The 26,622-nt window shown below is 45.4% G+C and overlaps 3 protein-coding genes across 5 annotated transcripts; 2 read left to right on the forward strand and 1 right to left on the reverse strand.

The window, feature by feature from the left end:
- Nucleotides 1-256: 256 nt before the first annotated feature.
- FBXO45 (F-box protein 45) lies at nt 257-5,601 on the reverse strand. Its single transcript, XM_083848511.1, has 3 exons — nt 5,290-5,601; nt 4,800-5,156; nt 257-2,834 (listed from the first exon to the last, which is right to left on the reverse strand). The coding sequence occupies exons 1-3, from the start codon at nt 5,572-5,574 to the stop codon at nt 2,649-2,651; spliced, it is 828 nt and encodes a 275-aa protein (XP_083704637.1). The 5' UTR covers nt 5,575-5,601; the 3' UTR covers nt 257-2,648.
- On the forward strand, nt 5,325-10,299 carry WDR53 (WD repeat domain 53). Of its 2 annotated transcripts, none has more exons than XM_083848510.1 (2): nt 5,325-5,457; nt 9,001-10,299. In XM_083848510.1, the coding sequence occupies exon 2, from the start codon at nt 9,004-9,006 to the stop codon at nt 9,583-9,585; it is 582 nt and encodes a 193-aa protein (XP_083704636.1). In that variant the 5' UTR covers nt 5,325-5,457; nt 9,001-9,003; the 3' UTR covers nt 9,586-10,299. The 2 variants fall into 2 exon arrangements, with proteins under 2 accessions (XP_083704636.1, XP_083704635.1); XM_083848509.1 differs by lacking the exon at nt 5,325-5,457 and adding an exon at nt 5,745-6,450.
- A 5,954-nt stretch (nt 10,300-16,253) lies between these two features.
- RNF168 (ring finger protein 168) lies at nt 16,254-26,328 on the forward strand. 2 transcript variants are annotated; one of them, XM_083848507.1, is made up of 9 exons: nt 16,254-16,412; nt 16,803-17,084; nt 17,438-17,556; nt 18,134-18,477; nt 19,673-19,749; nt 21,441-21,617; nt 22,301-22,425; nt 22,717-22,804; nt 23,673-26,328. In XM_083848507.1, exons 4-9 carry the CDS (start codon nt 18,177-18,179, stop codon nt 24,735-24,737), a joined length of 1,833 nt encoding a protein of 610 aa, XP_083704633.1. In that variant the 5' UTR covers nt 16,254-16,412; nt 16,803-17,084; nt 17,438-17,556; nt 18,134-18,176; the 3' UTR covers nt 24,738-26,328. The 2 variants fall into 2 exon arrangements, with proteins under 2 accessions (XP_083704633.1, XP_083704634.1); XM_083848508.1 differs by lacking the exon at nt 16,254-16,412 and having other exon boundaries at nt 16,441-17,084.
- The last annotated feature ends 294 nt before the right edge of the window (nt 26,329-26,622 follow it).

Below are 26,622 nucleotides of genomic sequence, written 5' to 3' on the forward strand. Positions count from 1 at the left end.
CTCTTCCCATGCTGCCACGCGCCAGCACCCCCGCCTCAGAGGATGTAATTTCACGAGCACAGCTATTAAACTACCGAGTCTTCAGGTCCTCGTAACCACCACCCAGATGTCTCTTCATGCAGCAGATCACAGGGTCCCAGCGCCGTCATCTTCCTGACGATAAGAATTTTTGTTTGGACACGCCAAACTGCTACTCCATTTTTCCTATCAGCACACCACAGATGTCATTCCAACAATACACACAAATATACCCTTCTGAATTATAGCAGAGTTTATTTTAATATTTTGTACAGCCAGCATTGGTCTCCAGGAATAAGTTATAGTCTTACATAAGTGAGTCCCCCCAAACCCACCCTCAAGGAATGTTCAACTTTCACCATTTCTAATTTAGAGGGAAATTATTTATAGGGCAAGACGCAGTCTGAAGAATGGAAATCAATCTTAATTTGTGAATGAAACTCCTCTGAAGTTCTCAGGGTTTACTTACATCTAATTGGATTCGTGAGCCAGCGCAGCGGTCACATTTTTCAAGACTGCGCCAACACGTTCACACCTCAGTGAAGATGTTACTTTCAGAAACGGGACAGGGTTTTGTTTCCTTTTTCCTACCTCATGCCACATGGTTCTGCTATTTAGACATGTTCCCTACAGTCCAGTACAATCAAAGTTTGTAACTGACTTTTCCGACAGGTACTCACTTCGTGCCAGTCTCACTCCATTTATTCAGTCGCTCTCAGTACCATTTAAGCACCATTTCTCACTGCATATTTTGTTTCTTTACCACAGCCAAGAGGAACTGACCTCAACATTGCCTTTAAGCAATAAACAACACAAAACAAATAAATACTTTTAAATCCTTTTAAATGGTAATAACGTGTATACTCTGTTCCAGTGCAGAACCTGGTTATCTACTGTGTAAAAAGCACTCCAAGGAGAGCTCTGCAGCAGCAGGCTGGGCACCTCAGTCACCTGCTCGTGCCACTTTCCTCACGTCACTCGAGTACTGGGGGGTAAACGAGCACAGCCTAAGAGAAATTCCCCCCTGGCTCAGAGAATTGTCAGTGTCCGAGGTCAAGCAATTCACATTCTCCAATGCAAATAAAACAAAATGAGGTTGTATAAAGACTTCCTCCACCCTCTCTGAACAGCACACCATCAATAACTCCAAAACAGTCCAATTCGCTCCGTGAAGCTTTGGGAAACACCAGTGAACGAGAAATGAGAGCCGAGAGATAACCAGAGGGCTCACAGGCTTCAGTCCCTGTTTTAACAGGAGCCCTTCTGCAGCTCTCTACAGACCTTCCTTCCCAGCTCGGTTTCCCCAGAAAGCAGCTCCTTCCCATACCCCTAAGCTGCACAGCCTCTTCAGCCTGCACGTGCCAGAGCAGTGACACACCAGGCAGTTTTTTAAGAGGATTTTAGAAGAACAGTGCAAAGTAAAAAGCACAAACATTGAACCCAATCCAGAATCCCCATCAAACGGAGGCGAGAATTCTGACAGTCCTGACTGAAAACCGGCAAGTGAATACTTGGGTACCGAGGGATTTTATAATTAAAGGTGAAGTCGTAAAGCCTTGAAAAGCCATTTAAATTGAAACTAAGATCGACTAAGAAGCTGAACGTTGCCTCCTCATTCTTTTGAAACATTTCACTACAGTGATTAGAAAGCGTAAGAACGCTTTTAAAAGCTCGTATTTTTGACCTCGAAAGGAAGACAAGCTCAGCACTGTGTTGCAGCTTCCTTTCTTAAAGGTGGACCATGAATTCTGGCAAAAGAAAACTTCCAGGGCACACTTTTTGCATTTCCTACAGAGAACAAAACTATCGTTAAAGCTACAGAAGCTTTCAGCTACACAGAAAATGAGCCAATGTAGCACCGTACTCCACAAGAGCATCCCAAAATGCTTTACAATACAACAGAAGTACATTTACATGAATGTTATACACCTGTCCAAGGTTTTTCTGATGCCATGTAGTGGTTTGGTTTTTTTTTTCCCCTTTAAGAAATCATATTCCAGTTAGAATAAAGCAAACCCTTTCTTTTGTTTTAACTGTTCTTTTCAACATGGTCTATATATACAATTCTTAAAATACACTTAAAAATAGCTGCACACATTTTATATCATTATACTGGAGAAGGGCAGTCCAGACAGACCATGCTTCTCAGTATGTTAAAAACTGTAAATAAAACCCAACCAGACTTGCTCTCCTCTGGTACCCATGTCGGCCCAAAGGAGGGAAGGAAAGGAACAAGCAGTTTTAAAATGGGAGTCTTTCACAAAACACGCTACTTACAAATCTCAGGTTAATTTCCTCAAGCAGTTTTATATCAAATCCTTCGTTAAATAATTGAGGTCACGCACTGCCATCTTAGCAATGAAATCTGTTGCAACATGCATGTGTCAGCTTCCCACTCAACCAACTGCAACCCTGAGGATTTTTCTGGCCTGGTAGAAAGAGGAAATGTAACACAATTCCTGAAGTATGGCTGGTCCTCCGTTTCAAAATTCTGTACGGTTTCCTTGATGGTTCTTGGACACACACCCACACTTTTTTTTTTTTATTTAAATACACGTTTCCCTCTAACCAACATGCAGATTTCTCCTCCCAGTCATCCACATCTTGACGTCCCAACGAAACAATCCATGTCATCCATCCAAAGGTTTTCCCAGGTAGACCAAAGTCACTTCTGTGTTACCGTACACAGCAGACACTGCCGGATACAGGCAAACTTTTGGCAGTCCTCTGAACGCAACTCCCAAGAACTCATAGCCCCTCTCAAATGCTAACGTTTTGTCTTCCATGTCCAGGATAACTCGAATCCTTTCACCTATCTGGAAACAGAGTTAGGAGAGGAGGGAGAAAAAAAAAAAAAAGAAAAAAAACAGTCAACATACTCAAACGGAGACACAAAAATAAAGCAAAACCCACACGTATTATAGCAGATCAGATTAAAGCAAGGCTCTCCCTTTTCTCATTACCACGTTATTTTTACGACAGGAATTTCTCAATTTCTCTCGTATGTGTTAAGATCCCAAAAACCTCTTCTGCCTGTCTCCAGTGGGCAGATTGTATCTCAACACCTACACGATGATCAACATAATCCTTCACACCTGAACCTTGCGACAGCGCCGTGAGCAAGTATACGGTGCAGTTTCTGCTTCAAAATACCGCAGAAATCTGTGAATTTTTAAATGGCCTCCGCCCAAAGTTACCTGTATTCTGCATCTGGTTGTTGTTACCACTGACCTGTAAGTTCCGCAAAGAGCAATTTTAAAGTCAGTGAACTTGATTTAAAAAGGTAACCGCCACAGACAAAGCATACTCAAACATACTCCTGATGGCGCAAGTACCGTCACAGGCATTCCCTGACCAAGGCAGAAAGAAGTTTCAGTGCAAAGTCTGGGCAAAGTAAGCATGAAAAACCTCAAATAGATATACACAGGCAAGCCAAATCAACACCGAATGCAAGAAGAGACTTGGAGCAGGGCGTACACAATGCTCCCTGCATTTATCTAGTACTTACTATTTTCAACTATAAACAGAAGTCGCAGGCACCAGCAGCAAACACAGCATGATATAGCACAAACTTCTTATCCCTGCCAGCCAACCGCAATGCTGGGGGATTGCTTCCAGCCAAGACATTTTTTTTTTTAAACTGACGCTAACAAATTTCTATTACCTTTAAGTATGTTTTCCACGAGCAGATCACTGTCCGTTTCTTAGCAAGCATAAAATACTTTAAAGGATCACCAGTTTGAGCTCTCAACGATTTTTAAGAAGAAAGCAGCAACTGCAAGCACCATTCACCCTTGAGTCCCCACGAGAGTTTTCTTAGCTTTAAAACCCTTCCTCACCCCGTTGCTGCAGAAAGGCCTAGTCAGGGACAGCAGGAAGTGACTGCAAGTGGGCAAGCGGGGCAAGTGCTGAGCCAATTCACACGTCAGGAAACGTGAAATCTAAATGTCTTTAATTATATCATTTTCAGTTATTAATTGCAAAAATGGCAGGTATAGCTTCTAGACAGAATTAACTGCTTGGCAGTGAACTTTTATGTGAAATTTATAAAGTAACAGTTAATGCAGAGATCTTCACACACAACTGACACGCAAGGCGTTATTCGTACCAACCCATGACGTTACCAGATGGGGATTTTACTGCACACAGCTTAAGTTGCAGTGTGAGGAAATCCAGCAGTCAAAATGTGGCTGTGCAAGCAGCCAGAGGAACAAAGGTAAACACTTCTAGACAGACAAAAAGGTAGCACTTACTCTTTAATAACCTGAAATTATCTGGACCTCATAGCCCAGCTGAAGGACGTCAGCTACGGGAAGACCGCCAGAGAGCAAGCAAACAGCACTCAGCGCCACTGCGGGGTTCTGCAGGAAGGCTCTTACCTGAGCGCTAGCCTCAGCTCACAGAGGGGTGTAACACCTACTGCATGCGGCCACCTTACCGCGGGGCAAAGCCTTACTCCACAGAGCTGAAACAGCCCTGTCAGCTTTTGCTTTAAAAAGCAACGTGGTGTTAAAGCACCACCCACGATACACGGGCCTCGCCTGCTATTTGAGACAGAAGCAGGGAGGTGACAGAGGACCAGGCAGGCTGAACAGGTGTAACATAAGGAAGGGGTAACTAAGGAGAAGAAGCCTCGCAAGGCAAAATTGCCTACCTTCTGCAGGGATGGCAAAGGGATGCTCAGATGGGCACGTAGGCCCAATTCAGCAAGCAGCTGTGAGGCGCTAGGGAAGCCGGCCCCGCAGGCCAGCTGCCAGCGGCCCGTGCCAAGCCCCGCTCACCTGGTATTTCGGCGCGTTGTTGCACTGAGGGAAGCTGCCGTTGACTTCCCCGTTGTGCAGCAAGTTATTGTCCACCAGGTTCCAGCCCCAGCTCTGGTCGTCGCTCCCCAGCAGGGCCACGTAGCCCTGGCACTGCATGGCCGCCCGCTTCGTGGCGATGCCGATGACGGCCACGGTGCCCAGCGGGCCCTCCCACCACACCTCCCAGGCGTGGCGGCCCTCGCTGAAGCCGATCTTGGTCCTGGCCCCGTCGGTGCTCTGGGCGATGGGGTTGCGGTGCAGCGTGAAGCCGTTCTTCTTGATGTAGACGTTCCTGGAGCAGTCGTTGGTGCTGAAGGCGTGGTGGAAGGCACGAACCTAGGGCGGGGGGGGGGGGTAAACGTGAGGTAAAACCCCCGCTGCTGTCCACCCGCCCCGCCTCGCTTCTCCACGGGCTCGGCCCGGGCGGCTGCCGGGGTGCCCGTCAGGCCGCGGCGGGGCCCGCGCTCACCTTGCCCTTGTAGGTGGGCACGTTGCAGAGGATGTCGGTGCGCAGCGCCTCCTCCGCCAGGCAGCGGGCGGCCAGGCTGCGCCACACCTCGCTGTTCTCGTCGCCGTGCAGGACGCGGTGCCACAGCTTGCACACCAGCGCGCAGCTCCGCAGCTCCCGCAGCTCCAGGTAGGAGAAGACCAGCTCCAGCACCCGCCCCGGCAGCCGCCACCCGGCTCCCCCGCCCGCCGCCGCCGCCGCTACCGACGACGACGACGACGCCGCTCCCCCGGGACCCGCCGCCATCTCCTCCCCCCGCCGCCCCCCCCCCCCCCGGCCGCGCACCGGCTCGGCCGCCCCTCAGGCGGCGGGGCGCGGGCAGGGGGCTCGGAGCGGCTCGGGGCGGCTCGGGGCCGCTCGGCCTCCCTCAGGCGGCGGCGGCGGCAGCGGGCCCGTCCCCAGCGCTCCGCCCGCCCGCCCCGCGCCGCCCGCCCAAGGCCTCAGGGCGAGGGGGCGCGCGCGGCCGGCGCCGCCATCACAGCCGCGGGCCGCCCGCCCCGGCCCGCCCCGGCCCGCCCGCCGCGCATGCGGAGGGAGGGGACGGAGCCTCCCTGAGGAGGCCGGGAGCCGGCAGCCGGGCTCGGTGCCGCTCCGCCGCCGGCCGTCCCCCCCCCCCCACACACACACACACACACTCCCCCCGCCATGGCGGCCCGCTGGGCGGGCGGGCACTCCGGCGCCGTGCTGTGCCTCGGCGCGAGCCGCGAAGGGCTGGTGGCCTCGGGAGCCGAGCGGGGCGAGCTGGCGCTGTGGGGCGGCGGGGGAGTCCCGGCGGGGCGGCTGCAGCTGCCCCCGGCAGACGACGTGACCGCGGTGGCCTTCTCCCCGCGCTGCCCCAGCCGCCTGTACGCCTCCCACGGAGCCGCCGTGGTCGTGCTGGACGCGCGGGCCCTCGCCGAGCCCGTGGAGCGCTTCCAAGTCAACGAGGAGGAGATCAACTGCCTGGCGGTGAACGAGGCCGACGGCTTCTTGGCCGCGGCGGACGATTCCGGGGCAATAAAGGTGGTGGATCTGGAAAGCAAGAGAGCCTGCCGCTCCCTGAGGCACTCAAACATCTGCTCCTCCGTTGCCTTTCGCCCTCAGAGGCCGCAGAGCCTCGTCTCGTGCGGACTGGACATGCAGGTGATTTGCGTGCCATGGGCAGAGGTTAGGGAGGCGAAGCGGTAACCACGTGTAGCGAGGCGCCGGCACGCCTTCACCGAGAGCCCCCGGAAAACCCTCTTAACTTTTCCGAAGCGGGTTTGGCAGGGGCCGTGACAGCGCGGGGCTTTCTGTGCCGTAACCTGGCAGGTGCTCTGCCAACCCTCCCCGTGAGCGGCTGCAGCGTGGAAGTGGGTGGCGTGGGGGGAACTGGGAGATGGCGCAGAGCAGGCCGTGGCCGCGGCGGCTTTCTGTGTGGTGGAGCAGAAGCAGGAGTTGTCCCCGGTGAGCAGCTGTGGCTGCAGACAAAATGGGGATAGGTAGGAAAACAAAATGCCTGAAGCAGACAGGATGCTAGCGAGAATGCTTTAATGCGGACAGATAAATACCTGTCCACTGTAAGGATGAGCTGTTTTTATAAATTTATCCCTTCTTTGCAGTAACCTCTTGGAAGCATTGAATGTTCTTTGCCTTTCCACTTGATGAGGCAGAGAAGCGTAAAACTTTGTCCTTTGCAGAACCATCCTTAGAATAAACCATGCTAAGGAATTAGCAGAGTCTTGAATTACATTGCCAAAGCTGACCATGCACAATAGATGGTTTTTGGTAGCTTCTTTCCAGTGGTTGAGATCTGATCGCCTTCCTGTTTCTGCCTGAGATTAAAACTCCCCTCTACAAAGGTTTCCATGGTTCTAGTAGCATTTGGGGGAAATTTCCTTTGAGAGCATCATGCACCACATGTTCTTAAAACCATTTTTTTTTCATTTTTAAAGCTACTGTTTGTAAAGAAAAAAAAAAAAGTTGGTTGATAGAAGTCTGACAGATTTTTTGACTGTCACATTTAAAAAAAAAAAACACTCAAAATTAGTCCAGCATTGACTAAAAGATTTTAAATGAAGTATTTGAGAAACTTTTTTTCAGGGGTACTGAAGTATCAATCTGAGAGTAGGAAATGCACTCAGCACCTTAAACTGCTTGCTTAATTTCATATGCCTAAAATACAGAATCACAAGCCTACGGCTGGAACCTTTTACCGTAATTGTAACCATTTACATACTGTTTTTGTGAGAGCAAACTGGTTATTTGTTGTGACTCTTTGTATGTTTTAGTGCAGCTCAGCAAATGAGTTGTTAGGTGAAAGTATCCCCAAAATAGTAGACATTTGTTAGTGTTCTTCTACAGTGAAAAGTGTATTTTTCTGCTTCAGGGCTGGCTGTAAGATCGGTCACTTCTCAAAGAGAAGCTGAGTTGCAGGATTCTGAAGTGCTGAGTTGCAGCATGTCTTTGGACAAGTCGCCAGCTCTATGAGTATGGAAACATTTTCTGGGTTCGTGTGTCAAACTCAGCAGCTGATGAGAACTGAAAATTAGGTCACTGGCGTTTTTTTCAGAAGTGCCACAGAAATGGGGAAAAGGCCACAAGGACAGAAAATACTTAGTTTGCATAAAACTTGCCACTACTTGTTAAATGCATAAAGCTGTTGCAGCGCTGTCTGTGATGAGAATGGGAGTGTTTGGCTGAAGCAGTAAGACCCAGCCCCTCTGACTTACTCTGCTCTGCACAGTCATCACGGACGAGTTTTCCCTTTCATTGCTAGCCAAGTAGTTTTAATGCAGCAGCGGGAGCAGGGACTGCTGAAACAGAAAAGTGAAAAGCAATATGTTTTGGATTCCAGATAAGCAAACAGCATATCAGTACTGAATTAGACAGACTTGGGCTTTGATATCTGCTGGCCTTGCAAGTAATCATCATCAATTCATACTATAGAAGTAACAAGGGTATAATTTTTAACAGATGCCATTTAAATCTACAATACTTGAATTGCTGTGAGGCAGAAGCATCTGAAGGAATGGTTTTTGCTTCATAAGCAGCTGGGAGGCAGGGTGGCACTTCAAAAGCAAGTTTAAAACCACCACCTACCTCTGCCTTATCAGGAAATGCATGCTCTTCCTTAATAAGGTAACGGGACAAACCAGATCTACTGATTTGATGTAAAAAGTACAGAGAGATCTGTTTAAAATGGAGGGTCTGAACTATTGTTTACCTTTTGCTATTCCATTTCTCAAACGCATGAGAGTGAGAAAATGATTGTTTTAGAATAATTATGCAGCAGGGACAGAACTAAAATTCAGAATCATAAAGCTCTCTTTTCATTCACTGCTCATGTCTTGCCTTTTAAATAATTAAGATGTGCAGTATATCATGATTACTACTGCCGAGATGAATGGAAAAGCTTTTAGAACAGCATTTTCATCCATCTCATGCTCTAAAGGCCTGAGTCATTGACTCTGCTGGGAAGGGCACTGTGATGGCTTGCAGTGTGCCGTGGAGATTTGTCTTATTTGGCAGGTGAAGATCAACCACTTCTCACAACAGATCTTGGGTCTCTTGCACTCATACACAGTCCTTGCTCTGCCAGAGCCAGAATTAGTGGTTTCTTTTGCTATTAGTAAAATGATCTGGTTCTACCTAAGAATCTGATGCTACATCTTGTGTCCTTCGAAGTAAAACGGATTTTTTTTCCCCCCCCAGGTTATGCTGTGGAACCTGCAGAAAGCTCGCCCCCTGTGGACCACAAACTTGCAGGAGTGTGAAACAGAAGACAATCCACAGTCAGCTGGCCAGCTCTTTAACCCTCCACTTGCACATTCCCTGTCTGTCGCATCATGCGGCAACATCTTTGGCTGCGGAGCTCAAGATGGTAAAGTTAGAATATTCAGAATCACTGGTGTCAAGTTCGAACATGAGCTGGAGTTTAAAGGTCACAGCTTAGGAGTATCACAGGTCCTCTTTATGCCAGAAACATACTGGTTGTTGACTGGAGGAAACGATGGGAAAGTCTTGCTCTGGGATGTCAGCGGTGATGTGGGAAAGCAGCAGAAAAGCCCAGCAAAGTCCCTCCAGAAAAGGAGGGCCCAAGCACCTGCTTCCACCAAAAAAGATGGAAAGCTCAACAAAGCAGCTTCAAATGACCATGCTAGAATTTTACCAAAGCTAACCATTGAGCATGGAGAGAAAGTGAACTGGCTCACGTGCACAGAGATCAAAGGATCCAGGAGAGTATTAGTTGCTGATCAGAGTAGTTCTATATCTGTTTATCCGTTGCCAGAATCGTAGCCACTGAAACGTTGACAAATTTGCAGTGAAGAATCATTCCTCAGCATTTGAAATATGAGTCCAGTTAAATCCATCGACGGTGGATTGAACAATGAACCCCGCTGCACCCTCAGCAGCAGCAGGGAGTTTGCTGTTCTCACACAAGCACTCGTGACGTAATTGGCCTGGTGCTCTATTTTCAGCAGCTTGTGGTGTTCGCTGCAGCTGCTATTTAAAGGCTGGCGATTTGTGTCCTGAACTTAAGTGAAATTGATTTCAATAGATTTAAGGATAATATTAGTGCACGACTGACCTGAAAAATTAAGGTTGGAGGAATAAATTCATGCTAGCAGGGAAATCCACAATGCTAAATGAGGATGCTCAGCAGTAACAGAGTTGCAACTGGCTGAGCTCCTTGCATTTGCAACTATTTCGGTGCTTTACGTTAATGTCCCTGTTAAACTGTGTCACAATTAGCTTGAATTGGATCTAGTAGAAATATGTTTTTCATTATTTTGCATATAAGACTAGAGAAGCATTAACTAACTAACGAGTAATCAAAGTACTTAGACAGTCATTGTCAATGGGATTTTTTCACAGTGCAGTAAACAAAGGAGCAGGAGAAAACGGTAACATCTGTTTAATGGGTCAGCTGTCGTAGGCATTTAGTTGTGTGTATCCCAAAGAGAAAAATAACTATTACCTTTGTCTTAATAAATGCTTTCTCTCACTGCTCCCATGTGTTTATACTCTCTTGTTAAGCATAGGTGCTGTGAAAATTGTCAAGAAGTGTATTTTATAGCCCATCAAGGGGTAAATACAGAGGGCCAAATGCACTGTTCTTCACACCCAAATACTTCCACTGCCTTCCCAAAGCTGTTAGAGATGCTACAAGCAGAGCTTGGTAATTACAGCTTGTTAGAAACATCTCTTAGTTTGCAAGTTGAAGGTGGGGAGAGTGCAGCTACGTGGGAATGCTGCAGCTCTTGATGTGTGTAATTCATGCTAGATTTCCCATGAACAGACAAATAATTAAAAGGGGGGGGGGGGACTTTTTCCTCATGCTCTCTCCTGAACTTTTCACAGGCAAAGACTGAATACCTTCCACTGGCTGCAGTCCTGCTTAACTGATGTGGGTTTTATCCCCTATCTTGTTTTACTGGCTGTTGTGCTACCAGAAGCATGTTATTTGCCTTCTTTTCTACGGGAAAAAAAAGGCAATTTTTTTTTGCATTGCTAGCTCGTAAAAATCAGTTGCCAGTAGTGTTAGGCTGTCCATCCTTTATGGATGAGATTCCAGTGATGTGGGTTTTGCTACTCTTCATCCTCAGAAGCAGCTCCCAGCAGCCAAATAAAAAATCATTCTCAACCAAGTTCAGTTTTACCATCAAAACAATAAATCACAACCCAACGGCAATCTGCTTGTACAGCCTTTCGCAGACTTTGGCCCAAGACAGGAGCTGCTGGGCAGTATAGCTAAATAAAGCCTAAACAGCAAACAAGCAGGCTAGCGTATATTCCCCACTCTCATCGTCACCTTTAAATTTATGTTATGTCTGAAGACAGACAAGATCGGTGGGTCAGGGGAAGAGGTCCAGATGCGTAATTTGGTATGTAACATGTTCGGGAGCATGTGTCCATGCATCTGTGAGCTATATTTGGATATACGGTCTATAAAAAGCCCCAGTGCAAACAACCTCCAGCAGGAGTCAGAGCTCCTGTCCGTGTTGCCTGCATCAGGAGAGGTTCAAGCCCGCTCCAGCTTTATTTCTTCTCTTGTTCTCCAGGAAGATGCCTAAAGACAGCATATCCCTGCGTGCGCTGAGCAAGACATTGAACAGGTCATCAAAGGGTTGTGCAAGTACTGTGGAAGGGGGCAAGGGGCAGGGGGAGAGAAGACTGTGGCTGTGGTGGTCTGTTAGCAAGACGAACCTTTACTTCCTCTGGAAATTGTCACGGGTAGTAGATAGGATGTAAATATGTATATTGGGTGTATGGCAAGGGGGTAGTTTATGTGCAATCTTCTGGTTTGCCTTTATTTGTGGGAGAGGGAAGGGGGACAGAGCCACAGGCTGCAGCATTTCACAAGCGCCATCCTGGCCAGCTCCAAGCTGCTGGTGCCGGCTGTTTGCTGCAGGATTCTGTGCGAGCGCTCGTTCAGCGAAGGCTGGCACTGCGAGAAGTGTTGCCAGGGGCCTGTCGGTAACGGGAAGTTCTGGTTTGCACTCCGCTGTGGTCCAGCTGTAAATGGGAGGGCTGGGATGAGCTGAATTTGGCAAAATGTTTCAGCATCTAGAGGGTTCAAAGATAGGTGGTTGTAGTTAACGGGAGGCAAGAACAGACCCTTCTTGTATGCTCTGAGAAAGAAAATCACTGTAACTAAGGAACTGGGACATGGGTGACGCTGAGTCACCTTCCATTTCCAAAGCCTGTACTCCAAGAGGCTTGCAAAAGAGCTTGATCGACAGGTTCATTGGCTTCATGTAAAGTAATCCTGGCACATGCTGCCCCTGCTGGCACCCGTCCCCACGTTCCACTGCAGTGCGGCAGCACCATTGCTACTAGATGGTGGCTGAGCAGCCAGGCGGGCAGCAACAGTGGGATCGAATGCAAGCGACAGACACTGCTCTCTGAGAAGAAGGAAAGAGTTGAAAAAGGGTCTGAAACGCTCCACAGCTAGGAGACAGGCAAGCTGGTGTCCCCTTTCAGTGCATTGTCACGTACATAGTTCCTTGTACTGTCTTTCCTGTCTGTGCTGTGCAAATGGGATCAAGCAAGAAATTTCTGCCAGCTTAGGTGTCACACACACCACTCTGGTTTACATGTAGTAAGAATTATCACTGTCCTTTGAGAGTATCACTGCTGATGAAATGTAGTACTTCTGCTTATGAAATTGTTTCCGATACTGATACTTGCTTTTATATTCAAATTATGAAAATACTCCAGTCAAAGATCAGCTCGCCACTGTAACAGGAGTACTGGGTCCAGTGCAGAGATGGCCAGAACCAGCACAGGGCAGCCCCCACCTCTTCTCACAGAGGCCACCCCCGCGTCCCCCCCAGCCCAAACCCTTCCACCTACATGCAAAGCTTATACACTAACACTGGCTGACAGACCTGGTAAAAAACTGCTCCTCTGCTCAAGATGCTTACATTATTTACCAACAGTTTTTATGAGGCTGATTCACACAGCAGTAACTGAAAAAAAAAAAAAAGATACAAGCCTAGTCTAGAGACCTCACCAGAAAGAAACAAACATGGGAACAACTCCTGAAAGGCAAAGTGAAAATTAGTTGGGTGGGAAACTGAAGGAAGATGAGTGCTGCGAGTTGGTATCATGAAATGAGCGTTGAGGAAGAGCTGTGAAGTGTGGGGCTCTGTGTTGGCCTGGAAAATAAAAAGCTATGCAGGAGCTCTAAAGTAAGGAAAGATGTCATTCTCTGGAAGCGCCTGAGCAGTGGAAATAAGTGTAAGCATAGAACCACACTTCCAGGAAAGTGGGAGTATGAGAGTTTTTACTGCAAATCTTCTAGCTCTGTATGCTAACAGAAGAAAAACTTGAAAAGCTTTCTGGTAGAGAATTGAGATGTGGTTTGTTCCTACAGTAGACAGACATTAGAGGTTACCAACTCGATGGTAACTTCACGTGAAATGAAAAAGTGGTTAGCGGTTATTATTAAAAGGAAAGCGGGAGGTTTAATCAATTCTTCCTCAAGTTTCATGCAGACCCTTGATCAAAAGACAGAAGCACTGATTCTATCAGAATCTACAAAAAAAAAAAAAAAAGTAGAAGGTTAGTTACAGAGATCAGTCTCACTATTTTGTAACCAAACAGACATTTTTAGAACTAAAATTAGCACATGCTGAAATGTTTACTACAGATGTTTACAAGTACACAAGAGTAGTTCACAAACAGGCAATAAACCCCACACCCCATACCAAAATAGTGCCAGAAAAACAAAAGAGGTCAGATGTTAAAGCACCAACCTCAAGGCTGCTGAAAAACTACTACAGCACTGAAGGTATTGTTAATGCTTGGATCTTTCGTAGCTTCTACTATTATTTATATAGAAGAATGCTTGCAAGAATGAAAGCTTATTTACCCTGATAAAGTGGCATTTACGGAGCAATTCACAGGTAAATGGCTCCCCCAGGAAGCTCTCATCATCCCCCAGGAGAACCTTGGAGAAAAGACTCAGCTTCCTGACAACTACTCTCTGAAAGCATGCTATCCTTGTGTTATTCCTACAGCTCATGCTACCAGAGCTTCTGTGCACACTGCATTATCCTCTTACACCCCTGTTTATTTGCATAGCTCAAGATACGAAGTGGGTCTTGAACTTACCCACAGCAGCTACGGGCCAACGTCACCCCATCTCAGACACTTGCTCTACAGTGCCTGTGTAGACAGACTCGATCCCTTTAAGATACACTACCTCTTCACAGTCGTAGGAACTTGCTGCTTTTCTGTATCACACAAGTTCAGTTTTCCAATGCGAGTTCTATTTTAGTCCTAAAATTCATTTGGCAAGCATGCACACAAAAATACTTTGAACAGGTAAACCCCCTCCCCAAGTTAATCAAGTAATGATACACAACAGCATGTACAATAATCTGTTGACATCCAACACCCAATATGAACAACAGCCAAAAATCTCTAATGTGACACGAGAAAAGAGACTGAGAAATAAAATACCTGTTGAAGCAAGAGAAGCCCTACAAATGTAGGGTCAGGATGAAAGCAACTTTTACAAGATCCTAAAGGAAGTCTTAGCCTCAGGAAACAACGGAAAACCATTAGAGATGGACCCTTACAAGCTGCCAGACAGATAATGAATTAAGGCCAGGGATACTTAGGAAAATATTCTACTGCTGATGCCTTTTTATTTTCCTCCGTCATTCAGGACAACTGCAGATGCTACCCAAAACAGGAAAAGGGAAGTCAGGTAGATGGAGGAGCTATTGCTGGTAAAGCAACAGCTTAACACTCATGCAAGTGACTATGTTCTTGGCCCCTTTCTTAAGAAAGGACATATATAAATATTTATATATTTATATATCTAAATATATATGTATGTATGTATTTTTTTTTAGTTAAGGAAAACCATAGCAGATACAAAATTATGAAAAAAGTGAAGAAATATCAACTACAAAACACAGCAGTTTTCTTATTGCTGTTTCTCTAAGGTCTCTTTGTCACGCAGTTGTTCTGCAGAAGAACAGACATATAAAAGGGAAAACCAGAGCAGGAAAAGCTAACAGAGAACAGTAACATAATGTGGGTGGCTTGGCTTATTATTGGTGTCATTTTTAATCTGGGGAAGAATGAGAAGTTCTGTTCAATGTCAATTGAAAAGGCTTCAGAAGATCATCGCAGTACAAGTAAGAGTACAAATCACCTCACAATATATTAGAGGGGAAAAAAACCAACAACAACAACAAAAGAAACCTTGCACCACTAATGTTAATGCAAACGGTTGACACCTGCAACTCAAATACACACATATCTAAATACAGATCTTTCCTGTGGCTGTATCTGTGTTTACAAGTTATAAGACTTCTGCTCCAGGGGAGGGTCAAAAAGACCAAGACTGTGTAAGAAAACAAATAACTCTAGTGGAGTATGCATCTGTAAAACCAGTAAATGTGCTCATGCAGCTTGGAGGAACCTCAAATTTGATCTGGATCTGTTCACAGTGGAAGGAGTCACCACTTCGATGACAGAAAGCACTGTACAGTGATACTCAAGTTCTAAAAAAATGCATTTTCCATCCCTCAGAGTAGAAAATAAGCTGCAATCCTTGGAGACTCAGTTCAAAGATCTGGACTCAAGCTTGCAGAAACTGGCACAGAAGTTTGAGCTCCTGGAGAAGGAGATGAGCCGGGACACGACGCAGATATCAACACTAGAGGAAAGGTGAGTGCGGGTGAAGGATCGCTCGGTCCTGTCCTGGTTCCTACACGTGCAGATGACGCTGGGGAGACCAGTGCAGTTATGTGCACTTTAACATGAGCTTATACAATCTGGACATAGTCTGGTTTACCATGTACGATAGAAACAGACAATATGAGGAAAGACTAAGTTTCCTTTGGTTCAAGTAGTAGACAGTTGCTTCTTCAAACTAAACATTTATATGGTTTAAAGAGAGTCATACCACTTCCAAGAGTGCAGAAAGACTTTTTAAGCAAGTGTCTCCACCATAAGTAGGAAAAAAGAGCATTAATGCTACGATTCCCTTCCCCTGTTAAGTAAGGCTGGGACATTCATACTTCTAGCACCTGTGGTTAGACTTCAGTAGTGTGTTTGTTTGGTTTTCCTGTCCTCTGAGTGGGAATGCTGAGACCAGGTTCTGGAACAGGCTCTGGAAACATTCAGGCCTAGGTGCCTTTAAGCCAGAATGGCGGGTAACTGTTCCTCACTTAAACATTCGTTTAGAGAACTACATTATGGAATAACATGCGTGTACAACCGGAGTTCAGAATAATTCTGCGGGCTCCGACTCTTGGTTTTGAAATAGCGGCCTACGTTTTCACAGAGAGGGCCGTAACGAGACAAAATACGAACACCCGGCGCTGCGGGCAGGGCAGGAGCAGCGCCCCTCGGTGCGGGAGCAGCAGCCGGACCGCGGGGCAGGGCGCAGGGGTCCGCCCCCGGCCCGCCGCGGCCCCGCAGCCGCAGCCCCGCCCGGCGCCTCAGCGCGGCGGGGGCCGAGCCCGGGCTGTGTGTGGCGGCAGGCCCAGCCCGCCGGGGGCCGGCCCAGCGCCGCCGGGGAGGAGCGGGAGCGGGAGCCCGCCGCTAGCGGCCTGCGGCCTGTGGCCGTGAGGGGAGCGCGGCGGGGCGGAGGGGAGGTGAGGGCCGGGGCGGGCCGGGCCGTTGGGCGGGTGGCGGCGGCGCGGGCGGCGGGCCTGAGGGGAGCGCGGCCGCGGCTCCGCGGGCTTTCTCGCCGGGATTCGCCCCTCGGCCCGGCCTCCCCAGCGCCAGGCCTCGGGCCCCTTCCCTTCCCCTTCCTTCCCCGCCCCGCAGCGGGGTCGCTCCGCGGCCTCCCGCCTTCGGCCGCCCGCGGGCGTTGCGCTGCCCTTCCCCGCCGCCCTCTGCACCGCGGCCTGCTCCCCTTAAGCGCCCGGTCAGCGAGAGGCCCGCCCGTGTGCTGTTCCCTGCTGCTCCTCGCAGTGCCTGTCCCCTGTGTTTGTTCTTGTTGGTGGTTGTTTGTGTGTTTTAATGAGGTATTAATGTGCTAGTGCCGCGCTGGCCGCTCCGTTTGGGGATCCGGAACCTGCTTAGAGCCTGCATTCGTCGGCCCAGCAGAGGCCCGAGCTGCCCGCTTCGCTTCCTCCGTCTCCGAGGTGGAGCTGCGTCGCCCATCTGTGAGAGGAGCGCTCAGCTGTGAGACCCCTGCGTCGTGCAGCCACCTGCACGCTGTCATTTCCCGCCTCTCGTTCTTGAAGATCCACGTTTAGCCTACTTCGCAGGCGCTAATTTTTCTGTGCGCGTAACCATTAAAATTGCTTGGTCCAGAAGAGGTATATATGGACTTTTTAGGTGGTTTGTTACAAAGACTTGTACAACTGGGTGTTTCAATGTTACCTAGCATCCTTTCTAAAAAATAAAGGATTTGCTTTATCAGTGAAGGAAGAACAGAACCGCTAAAACCTGCCTTAATATAGATCTGTCTCGTTGTCAAATTCCTATGTGGATCATTTAAGATTGAACTGAAATTACAGCCTTTCTGTCAGAAAGTTCTCCTGTCTTTCTGTTCTCGGCTGTTTTGTGGAGCTTGAAAGAACTTTCTTAAATCTCTGTAACTTGAAAAGTAGTATTTTTGTTGATTTTCCTGTTTGGGGGTAGCCCTTTATTTTTGTTTTCTGTTCCACAGCATTTGTGGGCCAAGTGAAAAGTCCTTTGAGGATGGTTGGTAGCGGAAAGGTTGGATGATCCCCACCATTTTAAGTCATACAAGTCATCGTGGAAGATGGTGAAGTGTTGAATGCATTGGTTAGTTCTCTGATTATGTTTGTGAGTCTGAAAAGTGTTTTGACTTTCAAGTTCCAGCTTAAGCAAATGAATGAATGAGGAAGAACTTTCTCTCCAAGGAAAAACCTCCTCTGATGCTCAGGGAAAATGTTGTATTTCACCTTTAGAAAATATCAGAATTAAATCTGTAGTAGAAGCAGCTTTTGAAGGATGTGCATATACCAAAAAATGGTCTGTTTTGAGGGTTGATTCAGTGACTGCAATATCATCTGCTAAACATGAGCATAGCTTATAACTATTAGAGAATAAATGTTGGAAGAATTTTTACTCTTTCTCCTTTCTTCTTACTACCTCCTTGCTATCCTCTGAAGTACCTGCTACAGTACACTGGAAGCTACTGTAGGAAGCCCTGCTATAGTGACTTCTGGTAAGACCTGTGTCTTCCTTTGTAAGTCAAGAATTTCTGCGATTGCAAGCAAAAGTAGTGAATTAATCAGACTTCTTAAATACGCTAAGGTTTTCATAAGGTACTTATGGAACAGTGTTCTCTATTACATTTGTTAAGACAAGCAAAATACAAGTTTCTTTCTGCTTTCAGGTACTGATGTTATATTAGTCCTGTTCCTGAGCTTCGAGTCAATATGTCGAAGAAATCGGAGGCTCCTCTTTCCTTAGCTGACTGCCTGTGTCAAATTTGCATGGAGATCTTTGTGGAGCCTGTGACATTACCGTGCAACCACACCCTCTGTAATTCTTGTTTCCAGCTGACAGTTGAAAATGCCAGTCTTTGTTGCCCTTTTTGTCGGCGTCGAGTCTCTTCTTGGGCACGATATAATGCCCGCAGAAACACTCTTATCAACTGGGAGTTCTGGGAAAAGATTCAGAAGAATTATCCAAAGGAATGCGAGCGTAGAATTAACGGACAGGATTTGGAAGAGGAAAGTAAGTAAAATGTGACTTGTCCTGGGTTGTCTTTGCTTTTACCAAAGTAATTAGTGGACTTGGGCTGTTGTGACAGAAGAAACTGTCCATAGACATGCTGTGTTATTGCTAGAAGGTGTGGTATCAGAGCTGTTCCATGAAAAGGACTTGCAAGGCAGAGAAGTTGTATTGTCTCATCATTTAAGTAGATAGTTGCTCGTGCTTTTTGCACAAAGTGTTGTTGTATGGTTCCCTGTCCTTGCAAAGACAGCTTTTTGTTACTGACTCAACTTCAGCTATAAAATCTGTAAGTGTTTGTGTTCATCACTGTCAGGTAAGTGAAGTAGTTTGTTTTTTTTTTTCAACTTGCAGATGTTCTTAATAAGTTTGATTAGAAATTCCAGAGCTTCAGTCTATCCAGGAGTCATAGAGCCTAAAATTGTGATGTTGGACAAAAGGAAGCAAAATCTCACTAATTCCTAGAAGAAGGGTTTGGGGGTTTATTATGTTGTAAGCTCTCTTAAAATTTGATCTCGTCTGACAGTCAATATCTGGGGGAGGCTAATCTGGGAGAGGCAACACTTTTTTTCCTGCACCTCTGCTTATCCTTGCCAGCGTGGTCAGTAACAGCACTGACCTTGAGTGTTTAACACACATCAGAGAATGATGGATATAGTAACCTTAGAGTTTCTCAGGAAAAGAACAGAACACATGAGCAGATTGTTCTTAGTATATTTTAGGTCTGTTATGTTAAATTGACGTAGAATTAATATTTTGAAGGGCTGATTTGACCTCTCAGGAGGTTGTAGTATTCTAGCTGGGTGCATAAAACATAACATTCTTAGCAGAAAACAAAGTACATACATATTTCAGTGAATAGCGTTTTGACCTCCTTTGGTAGGATGGCTCTAAGACGTGTTGTTTTACTTTTTCCACTTAGAGTGAAATAATTAATTGCAAAAAGCAAGACGTAAGTTATGATCAGCATATATATTTGCTCAGTATACAGTGCTTGGAAAATACTGACTGTTCTTGCTGCTTTGTTGTGCAGCAATAACCTCATTACTATTGCTGTCTTTATACCTTGTTCATAAGGCATGACTTAAGTCATTCCTGCGACAGGGCATGGAAGTGTTTTTTTGTTAAAAACTTGTTGTTGACTGTCACGGTCTTGCTTTGTTACTCACTCTCCCCATCCTCCCTTCTTCTGAATTAGTCTGTGTCCCTCATCCACAACACCAGCTGAGCAAACCTGGGGAACTGAGACAGGAATATGAAGCAGAGGTTAGCAAGGTAAGTCTAAAAAATATATATAAAAGCAGAAATGCTTTGTATCTGGGTATTTTAATTGTTCCCACAAACAGTTGAAATGTTATTTATCAGACAAAGAAGATACTTAAAAGGGGATTGTTGCTGCGAGAGCACACTGGTTGTTTGCAAAGCATGAATTAAATTTTTATCCTTTACTAAAGAGACTCTAAGAAGGCTACACAGTCACAAAGCTATATATAACAAGGCTTTGTAACCTCTGCATATAAGAAATTGTGAATAAGGAAGAGAACTTGATATCAGGGCTGAGCATGCAGAGATAAGAAACAAGCAGAAGCAACCCTCAAGGGCATTCCACATCTGGTTGCGATGCTGAACTGTGCTGCCGCCGGTGTGTCACTCGGGTGGTGTACATACCACGTGGAAGGAAGAGAGGAAGGATGGAGTGCGTGCGTTTTGGCAAGGTCAAACGGCTGTTGCCAGCAGTGGGAGGTGGCAGTCTGCAGTTCAGACACACAGTTGGCACAAGCTGAACGAGCAGCCATTGTTTGCTCAGCTATTTATGCTGGCTAACGGCTGCATTTTCTGGTGGCAGTTTCAGCTTTTGCCACCTTCAAGTATTAATCGAACTGACATACTGCAGCCTTAGTGTCCATCACTCCAAGTCAAGGCTGAGGGGCAGATTATTTTTTTATGGTCTTTTTTTGTTTCTTTTTATCTAAAGGCTCAGGGACTTGAAACTTTTATTTTGTTAATGTTCCTGTTCAAGCATGCTCTGCAGGAAGTACAGCAAGATAGCTGGAATGATTTCATTTGAATTGAGCCTTCCCATTTGCTTTAAATAAAAATCTACACAAGGCTGTACTGGGTGAGGCCACAGCCTCTGCAGTTCTGTGTGTTTTTGTTCTCTAACAGTAGCTGCAAATGGTTGCCTAGGGAAGACTGCGAGAGTGGGATAAATATACGTGGTACTTGCAATCGAGCGCCTTGCCAGCCTCCTGCAGTAAAGAAGACAGGCTTCCTTGTGTTTGACATAAGCCAGCATTTCCCAAGTTTTCTTGTGCCAGTTAACTCTCCTGCCTACCTCAGCATCTCAGTTGAGCCAGCAGCATATGCTGGCTTGTCCCTTCAAGGAGGTGTGCTTCACAAGCTAGGAAATGCGTGGAGGTACAAGCACAGCAGAACACCCAGGCAGCTCTCCTCATGTTTCCCAAAATTGCACAGAGGAGTTCCTCCGGGATTAGTATCGCCCTTTCACTATCTGCATTCCTACTCACACGTACTGAAATGGCTTTTGCAGGTCCTGAGGTGCACATAAAGGATTTGGGACTAGCAGATACAAAAATCTGGAACTGTTTTGGCTTTGGTCTTGTACTTGCCTTCTTGATTTCACTCTCTGAGTAAAACAGACTGATTAAATGAGCTTCAGTAATGAATACACAGCATTCTCTTTCTTAATTGTTCATTCCCTGTGTTATTTGTGTTCATTTGAAAAAAGGTAGGTCGCTGGTATCAAACTGAAGACTCTGCACACAGTATCTATTCGATTCTTACATTTTTGGAGAGTTCTGCAATTAAATACTGTCTTTGAAGTGTGCGGTGTCTTTGTGAGGAGTGGATCGTCCCCACCGAAGGAGCCTCAGTTGAGGTTTTGATGTAAAGTGTGGTCTGACAGTAGTAACCAGATGCCTAAAAAAAAACCCAAACTTCTTCAGGTGGAGGCAGAAAGGCGAGCACACGAACAAGAGGAAAACAAGGCGAGTGAGGAATACATTCAAAGGCTGCTAGCAGAAGAAGAGGAGGAACGCAGACTGGCAGAAGAAAGACGGAAGGAGATGGAGAAACAGCTTAAACAAGATGAAGAATTGGCATGGGAGCTGAGCAACAGCCTGGTGAGTTAACACGAAGGGGACATTTACCGATGTTCATTTAATGAAAGCAACTTAGGCTTTTCAGAGCAAAAGTTAAACTTCGGAATAACTTACATTTATCTGAATTGTAGTTGGAAGCTGTTGTCAGCCATCGATACGTTAGATCCTTGACTGACTGTTAACTCTTGAAGAACCAGTGAGAGTGTGAAATACCCCAAGCGTTCCTAACTGTATAATAGGAACCTGAAATGGGTGCAGGAAGTTCTTGCTGTGAAACGTTTTAAAACATTGTTTTTCTTCTGACTACTTCCATTTCCCTGTGAATTAAAAAAACACTATTTTGGAAGAAATTGAGGTCTATATCCTCCTGTACTGGAAAAAGGAACATGATGACATTTGAGAAAATTTAACTTGTTTTGTTTTTGGGAGGGGTGGGGGGAGCTTTTGTTTGTGGTTTTTGTTGGTTGCTTTTTTGCTATCTGCTAATAGTCCTAATAAGGTAATTTGAGAACCAAAACCTCTTTTCCCTTACTGCCAGATACAGGAAAGCATACAGAACATTCAATGTTTCTTATTCCATGATTACCTTTTACTCACAGTTCTGGAATTCCTTGGTTAAAAGTAACTAATTTTGTAACAGAAGGACAATAGTAGTTCTGTTTCTGTTTTGTTTTACATAATGCTATTTTTCCTTGCCATTGAAGAATGACAGTTCCAGAGAACGTGTGCTCAGCAGTCCTTCACCAGGAGACAGCCTCTCATGTGCATCATTCACAGCTAATTTGTGCAAGATGAAGAGCAAACCAAGCAGCTCTGGAGACATTCAGAAGTAAGAAGGCCAAGTTTCTGTTTTATGATTAGTGATCTGTTTCTTGATATAACGTCTTTCTGCTCCATGTGGTTCCTTGGAATCTTGCAGCCTGGCTTCCCATGATAATTCGGATAAATGTAAGCTACTGAATGTTAAAATATCTTATAGGATAATATGGAGGAGAAGGGAAACCCTCACCCTTCTTTTGTTTTTCATTATCAGAATGAACCTGAGATGATGATTAATGCAAAGCACTGGCAATTCAAGGAGAAAAAAAAAATTAAAAGGTATACTTTCCTCTCCTTTAAGGTATCTGTCTCCAAAGCATCATCGTACATCGGGATCAACTTCGTTCTCCAGAACAACAGAAGGAGGCAGGAGTGACTCTGGCTCTGTGGTAACTAGAATCATTTCTTAAATCTCAGTGTTAGTAATTCCAGGGTATTCTCCGCCTTGCCTATAGTAATGCCCATCAGCACTGTGCAATTCAGCTTTCCCATCTTGAACTGCCTTCAGCATTCATGATTCCCAGAAGTGGAAAGGGAAGAAACCACGCTCGATAGTCAGCAGATGCACACCTACAGCTTATTTGGTAGTTCCCCTGTGTATCTATGTAAAGACTCCAGTTAACTAAACTTAAGTACTGAGAAAACTTTGAAGTTCAAGTCTCCTTGTATCTCGTGTGCTATCTGTCTGCTCCAGGATACCTGAGTCTACTCAATTCACAGACTATCACTCGTCCACGGACAATTTTAATTACCTTGAGTTTTTCCTCTAATTCTGTAGCTTTTTTGATGATTACAATAATGCATACTCCTGGTTTCAGAAGGAGTAAATGCTGTTTACATGAAGATCTTCAGTGAGCTCTGGGCTGCAAGTGATGGTGTATAAAACTAACGATCATTCTGGAGCTCATTCGAGGAGGTTGCACTCTGATTTTCATTAATTCGTGTCTGTCTGTCTCTTTGTATCTCCTGCTAGACTGCTAAAGAAGATGAGCAGACTAATATCTTGAACAGTTGATTTGAGACATTGATAGCAGAAGAATGCCGCAGTTGTTTCCAGTCCTTTAGCCAGGCTGCGACAGATTGTTCTACATACTTTCAGTATTACTTAACAATTCTATTCTTTTTAAAGAAGAATCCAAGTTAATATCCTTGAGTAGTTATGAACAGTGCGGCTATGATAAATGAGATTTGCATTTTATTCACACCCATTGACTTTTAATAAATGTATTTAATTAGGGATGTCTCTCTTTCCTTCAGGAGACCAGTAACAATGAAGGCAGCAGTACTGTGTGGCAAGATGAGCAAGAGGAAATGCCAACGTTGTCTCCACAGCTGTCTGGTGTGACCAAGTCTTCCACTGCTCAGGATTCGTTTTTGGAGTCATGCATGAACTACTTAAGTGCCTCAACTTCAGAGGAGACCACCACTGTCAAGCAGAAAAGATCACCTGGGCCAAATTGTCTGGCAGCTGAAGTTCCGGATACGCTTTGTGGAGTTGCAGAAGGGGAAGGGGCTAGACCAGTTCTTCTTGGAACTAAAGGAGAAGACGGAGTAGAGTTGGACAGTGACAGTTTAACACATGTAGAACGCATAAGCCTTGAAAACTGTGCTGAAACTAGTGCTTGTATTCAGTCAGCATCAAATTCTATGATGTCTAACAGCAAAAGTGTGATATGTGATCTCATGAAGGTGGCTGGAAACCCAGATGAAAAGATACCAGAGAGCTTGCAGAACAGTATGGAGACTCCAAAAAGAAAATCTCTGGAACCACTGGCTGAAGCAGTGGTTGACTTGGGTGTGCTTGATAAGAGGAGAAGAACTTTCCCAGAAACTTCAGGGGACCAAGGGGAGCAGATAAATGACTTTGACTTGCAAATGCAGAAAGCCTTTGAGCAGGAGCTCTATGAAAGGCGTCTGCAAGAGGAGCAGGATAGGCTTCTGGCCCTGCAGCTGCAAAGACAGCTCAACAAGGAGGAAAGGTCACTCAATCGACAAAAAGGCTCTCCCGATGAGTACCTTCTTCGCACCAAAACACCTCAGTCTGCGAAAGACTCTTCTGCTAGAAAGGGAAGTTGTAAGAAGGCAAAAGACATGAAGCTACCAAAAAAACAGACTGAAACAAATCACCGCAAGGTTCGGAAAGGTTCATGCAATGAAAACTGGCAGTCTCCTACCAGAGTCCGAATGAAGTCACCTGGCCTCAAGGGTGGAAACGTTTTGAATTGTGTCGTTAATACCAGTGACTCAAATGATATTTGTTCCTTGCCTAAAAAAGAGCAAAAGACAATCCTTCAAATGTTTAAAAGCCCTGTTGCGGAGTAGAGCAACAGAACCACAGACACATGGTGGAAAGGATCAGAATTAAAACCATGGTAATGCTTTCCCCTGTGTTAGGCAAAGCTCCCTCTAAACAGTTGAAAAGGTGATGGTTTTGACGGGATCGCTTTAGGCTACAAGAGCAACCAAAACTGTCTGCTTATTAAAACTTGCAGTGAATGTTTCTGAGAAGTTTTAGTAACTGTTGTCCCTAGACCTTAAAAATTTTAATTGGCCTCTTCTTGACTATGGCTTATTTTCTACGACTTGCATTTGCAAGTTTGTTATTTGTTATAATTTTGAGTGTAAATACTCTTTAGTGTTTAAAATCTGAGATAACTGTTGGTCTTATGTTAGAATAAGAATTCGGAGCCTTCTAAGAGAAAGATGCACATCTCCCAGATATGAAATGAGAGGTGACTCTGTGTCTCTAGTAGTCTGCTGACCGAGATCGAGGCTTCACTCGGCACAGCCGCTGTTCTGTTAAACTGAAGCACGTTACTGGAATTTGGTCTGTTTGCTGAATTGCGCAGTTTGCCTGGCAGTTAGCAAGGGTATAACCAGACAGCCTTGCAAACACGCTCCTTCCCTCCCCCTCAACCTGCCGCGTAGTAGCCCCTTTCTTAGTCAGAGGGGAAAAAACGGATCGTTCCCCCACAGCCAGAGGCAAGAATCTCTTAGAGATGCTGATAATCTAACTGGTTGTGGGCTTGTATGTACTCTGTTCATTTTTACCTCTGTTAATTTTGTTTTCTTAGTGCTAGTATTTTGTAACTTTATTCTTATACAATACTGCCTACATTTACTGCTATTTAACTTTCATATGCAAACTGTTGAGTCTGATTAAAAGTATATATATTCAAAAATTATTAGTCCAGGAGACAGTTACAAAACCAAAAACAAAAACCGAAAGGGGAAAAGCAAATGGAAACTGGAGTTGTCAGTAATGACTTAACAACCCTAAAGATTCATTTAACTTTCAACTGGAGTTCAGCTACCATGCCTGACTCTTAACTGTTGTGGCTTGGGTTGTTTTTTGTTTTTTTTTTTTTTTTTGAGGACTACCAAATACTGTTTTCCAGTTGGGTTTAAAAGTAACATCACTGAAAGGAATTACAACCCAGATGTGTGGGGAGGGTGACAGCTGTGGGAAGTTGAGGCCTCTGGAAAAGCTGACTAGCTGCTAGTCAGCAGAGGAAGTATTCCTGTTATATTGTTTTCTGTACTGCTGTTGTGAAGCCATCTCTTGGCCTTTCTTTCCATGTAATGATATATTGCTCAAGTATATGTTTTTGAATGAGAGAAAAACACCAACCTATGCTGCTAAAATATGCGTGCTAATAACTGAAGGTAGGAAGTGTTTCAAATGTGTACTTTTTTTGGAACCTCATGGACTCATGGAACCATCTATGAACTTTCAACTCGGCTCTGAGATGTTTGTAACAAATGTTTCAAAGCAGTAACTTCTGGTGTTTTTTAAGTTTAAAAAAATGTATTGAAAGCATAAACTGACCCAAAAATGTGATATTTTTTTTCTTTGCTTGCATGTCTCTAATAGTGGTGGGTTTCTCCTAAATAAACAGCCTCTTCAAAGATGCTTCTTGAGAAAGCTGCGGCAGGCAGCCTGCTGCACATAATTCATTTTTTTCCAATGCTGCCTCCACCACTGTGCTGGAAGCCTTCAATATGGATCAGTTTCTGTATCATTGTTACTTTTGTTTTGTTTGTTTGTGTCTTATCTAGGCTGTCAAATATATTCGTTCATTGATTACAGTGTTCTTGAAGGCAGAGGTATTGACTGTTTTGGGGCTAATGACACCTGGCTTTTCTAGTCATAAGCATGTAGTAAGTAAACCCTATATTTTCAGAATAGCTGAAGAGAAAGTTTTGT

The sequence above is a fragment of the Anser anser genome (assembly GCF_964211835.1).
Source record: "Anser anser genome assembly, chromosome: 9".
NCBI lineage: Eukaryota > Metazoa > Chordata > Aves > Anseriformes > Anatidae > Anser > Anser anser.

Excerpts from the sequence above, each read along its gene's own strand:
- WDR53 (XM_083848509.1), top strand. The coding sequence starts at position 5,974 with ATGGCGGCCCGCTGGGCGGGCGGGCACTCCGGCGCCGTGCTGTGCCTC. Across the intron at positions 6,451-9,000 it reads CGTGCGGACTGGACATGCAG|GTTATGCTGTGGAACCTGCA; the intron begins GTGATTTGCGTG and ends TTCCCCCCCCAG.
- FBXO45 (XM_083848511.1), bottom strand. The coding sequence starts at position 5,574 with ATGGCGGCGGGTCCCGGGGGAGCGGCGTCGTCGTCGTCGTCGGTAGCG. Across the intron at positions 5,157-5,289 it reads TGCCCACCTACAAGGGCAAG|GTTCGTGCCTTCCACCACGC; the intron begins GTGAGCGCGGGC and ends CCCCCGCCCTAG. Across the intron at positions 2,835-4,799 it reads ACAACGCGCCGAAATACCAG|ATAGGTGAAAGGATTCGAGT; the intron begins GTGAGCGGGGCT and ends CTCTGTTTCCAG.
- RNF168 (XM_083848507.1), top strand. The coding sequence starts at position 18,177 with ATGTCGAAGAAATCGGAGGCTCCTCTTTCCTTAGCTGACTGCCTGTGT. Across the intron at positions 18,478-19,672 it reads ACAGGATTTGGAAGAGGAAA|TCTGTGTCCCTCATCCACAA; the intron begins GTAAGTAAAATG and ends CTTCTGAATTAG. Across the intron at positions 19,750-21,440 it reads ATGAAGCAGAGGTTAGCAAG|GTGGAGGCAGAAAGGCGAGC; the intron begins GTAAGTCTAAAA and ends AAACTTCTTCAG.